The sequence below is a fragment of the Prunus dulcis genome, chromosome 7 (genome assembly GCF_902201215.1).
Source record: "Prunus dulcis chromosome 7, ALMONDv2, whole genome shotgun sequence".
Taxonomy (NCBI): Eukaryota; Viridiplantae; Streptophyta; class Magnoliopsida; order Rosales; family Rosaceae; genus Prunus; species Prunus dulcis.
In genome coordinates, this window is record NC_047656.1 from 4,782,976 (window position 1) to 4,785,533 (window position 2,558).

Below are 2,558 nucleotides of genomic sequence, written 5' to 3' on the forward strand. Positions count from 1 at the left end.
CAAATGATTTTCATCGAATGACTATTCATTTATTGTATTTTCATGTAAATAGGGCAAGAAAGTTCTATGGAAAAATGGCGATTCCATTCGATGTTGTTTAATGGGGAGTTAGAATACAGGTGTAGGCTAAGTAAATCAATGGACAGCCTCGGTCCTTTTGAAAATACCAGTGTAAGTGAAGATCCAATTATAAATGATATGGATAAAGACATTTTAAATTGTAATGACAAGTCTAATTACAGTAATGTTGATCATTTAGTCAGCGACAGATACATTCGGAATTTCATATCTGCTGACACTTTTTTCGTTAGGGATAGTAATAGGGACAGCTATTCCATATATTTTGATATTGAAAATAAAAATTTTGATATTGACAACGACCGTTCTTTTCTAAGTGAACTAAAAAGCTCTTTTTATAGTTATCAGACTTCTAGTTATATAAATAATGCACCTAAAAGTAACGATACTCGCCACGATCGTTACGTGTATGATACTAATTCTCATTATATTTGGAATAATCACATTAATAGTTGCATTGACAGTTATCTTCGTTCTCAAATTTGTATTGATAGTTATATTTTAAGCAATAGTGACAATTACAGTGACAGCTACATTTATAGTTACATTTGTAGCGAAAGCGTAAATAGTAGTAAAAGCGAGAGTTCCAGTATAAAAACTAGCACAGATGGTAGTGATTTTACTATAAGTTCTAATAATTTAAATGTAACTCAAAAATACAGGCATTTGTGGATTCAATGCGAAAATTGTTATGGATTAAATTATAAAAAATTTTTAAAATTAAAAATGAATATTTGTGAACAGTGTGGATGTCATTTGAAAATGAGTAGTTTCGATAGAATCGAACTTTCGATTGATCCCGGTACTTGGGATCCTATGAACGAAGACATGGTCTCTCTGGATCCCATTGAATTTCATTCGGAGGAGGAACCTTATAAAAATCGTATTGATTCTTATCAAAAAAATACAGGATTAACTGAGGCCGTTCAAACAGGCACAGGCCAACTAAATGGTATTCCCGTAGCAATTGGAGTTATGGATTTTCAGTTTATGGGGGGTAGTATGGGATCTGTAGTGGGCGAAAAAATCACACGTTTGGCCGAGTATGCTACCAATCAATTTTTACCTCTTATTATAGTGTGTGCTTCCGGAGGAGCACGCATGCAAGAAGGAAGTTTGAGCTTGATGCAAATGGCTAAAATATCTTCTGCTTTATATGATTATCAATCAAATAAAAAGTTATTTTATGTATCAATCCTTACATCCCCTACCACAGGTGGGGTGACGGCCAGTTTTGGTATGTTGGGAGATATCATTATTGCCGAACCCAATGCTTACATTGCATTTGCGGGTAAAAGAGTAATTGAACAAACATTGAATAAGACAGTACCTGAGGATTCACAAGTGGCTGAATATTTATTCCATAAAGGCTTATTCGATCCAATCGTACCACGTAATCCTTTAAAGGGCGTTCTGGGTGAGTTATTTCGACTACATGCTTTCTTTCCTTTGAATCAAAATTAGATCAAGTAGGGCCTTAGAGTCTTAATTTAATAAGAGTATTAATTTATTAAAACTTAATAAAATTTTTTATGTGTGGTGATCAAGTAGTTATTTAATTTATAGGAATCAAGGTAAAAATACGAAGAATGGATTTTTTCTTTGGTAACATAAGATTTAATTGTAGAAAGAATCATCCAGATCATCTTTTTATCGATATTCCTGGTTACTAACCAGGAAATCCCTATTAAACAAAATAAAAGAGTGAATTCTTTCTTCCGTGAAATTGGTTAACAGGGTCTTGCATCTTTCTATATCTCCCCAAAATCACCCCCCCCCCCCCCTAAAAATCCTTTTTGTGGGGTCGTATTATTATAATGAATTCTTTGAGAATTTGTAATAAATCCTTTCTTTAGTAAATTTTAAAAAATTATTAAATTTATAAGACAAGAACAAGATAATAACTAATAATACGAATAATATAAATAATATAAAGGGTGGATTATCATACATATATTTCATGTAGAAACATGTAGAAAGATTTATAGGTCCATTTATTTACATATTTATTGGATTTTATTAATTAATATATATTTATTAAAACATATACTTATATACTCCCTATTAAGTATATATACTCACTTAGGTATACTTAGTATAATATATCTTTATAACAATATAAGGATAAGGTTAAAATATTAATCTAAAATAATAAATATAACAATAAATAACAGGTACAAATATTAAATCGAGGTACCCATTCTATGATAACTCTCAACAGCTTCCCCTCAATTTTTGTGCCTTTAGTGGGCTTAGTATTTCCGGCAATTGCAATGGCTTCTTTATCTCTTTATGTTCAAAAAAACAAGATTTTTTAGATACAATAAGGACGAATCTTTTTTTTTTTTTTTCAAGACTTACTTGGATCATAACACGGATATCTATTTAGTAGAATATGGTATAACATGTGGCTTCCTTCGGGCATAAGCTCTTATGTATAAACATGATATTATGGGTAAATGAATTATAACTATTTTCAA

At 31.0% G+C, this 2,558-nt stretch overlaps 2 protein-coding genes across 2 annotated transcripts in view; both read left to right on the plus strand.

The window, feature by feature from the left end:
* LOC117635816 (ribulose bisphosphate carboxylase large chain) overlaps positions 1 to 1,960 on the plus strand; it is a 4,364-nt gene extending 2,404 nt beyond the window's left edge. The window contains exon 1 of the mRNA XM_034370184.1: positions 1 to 1,960. This exon is cut by the window's left edge and continues 2,404 nt beyond it. The gene's annotated coding sequence lies outside the window, so the exon portion shown is untranslated.
* The window catches only part of LOC117635815 (acetyl-coenzyme A carboxylase carboxyl transferase subunit beta, chloroplastic-like), a 2,000-nt gene extending 40 nt beyond the window's left edge, over positions 1 to 1,960 (plus strand). The window contains exon 1 of the mRNA XM_034370183.1: positions 1 to 1,960. This exon is cut by the window's left edge and continues 40 nt beyond it. Coding sequence (XP_034226074.1) covers positions 67 to 1,542 — 1,476 coding nt within the window. The 5' untranslated portion in view covers positions 1 to 66 and the 3' untranslated portion in view covers positions 1,543 to 1,960.
* Positions 1,961 to 2,558: the final 598 nt, after the last annotated feature.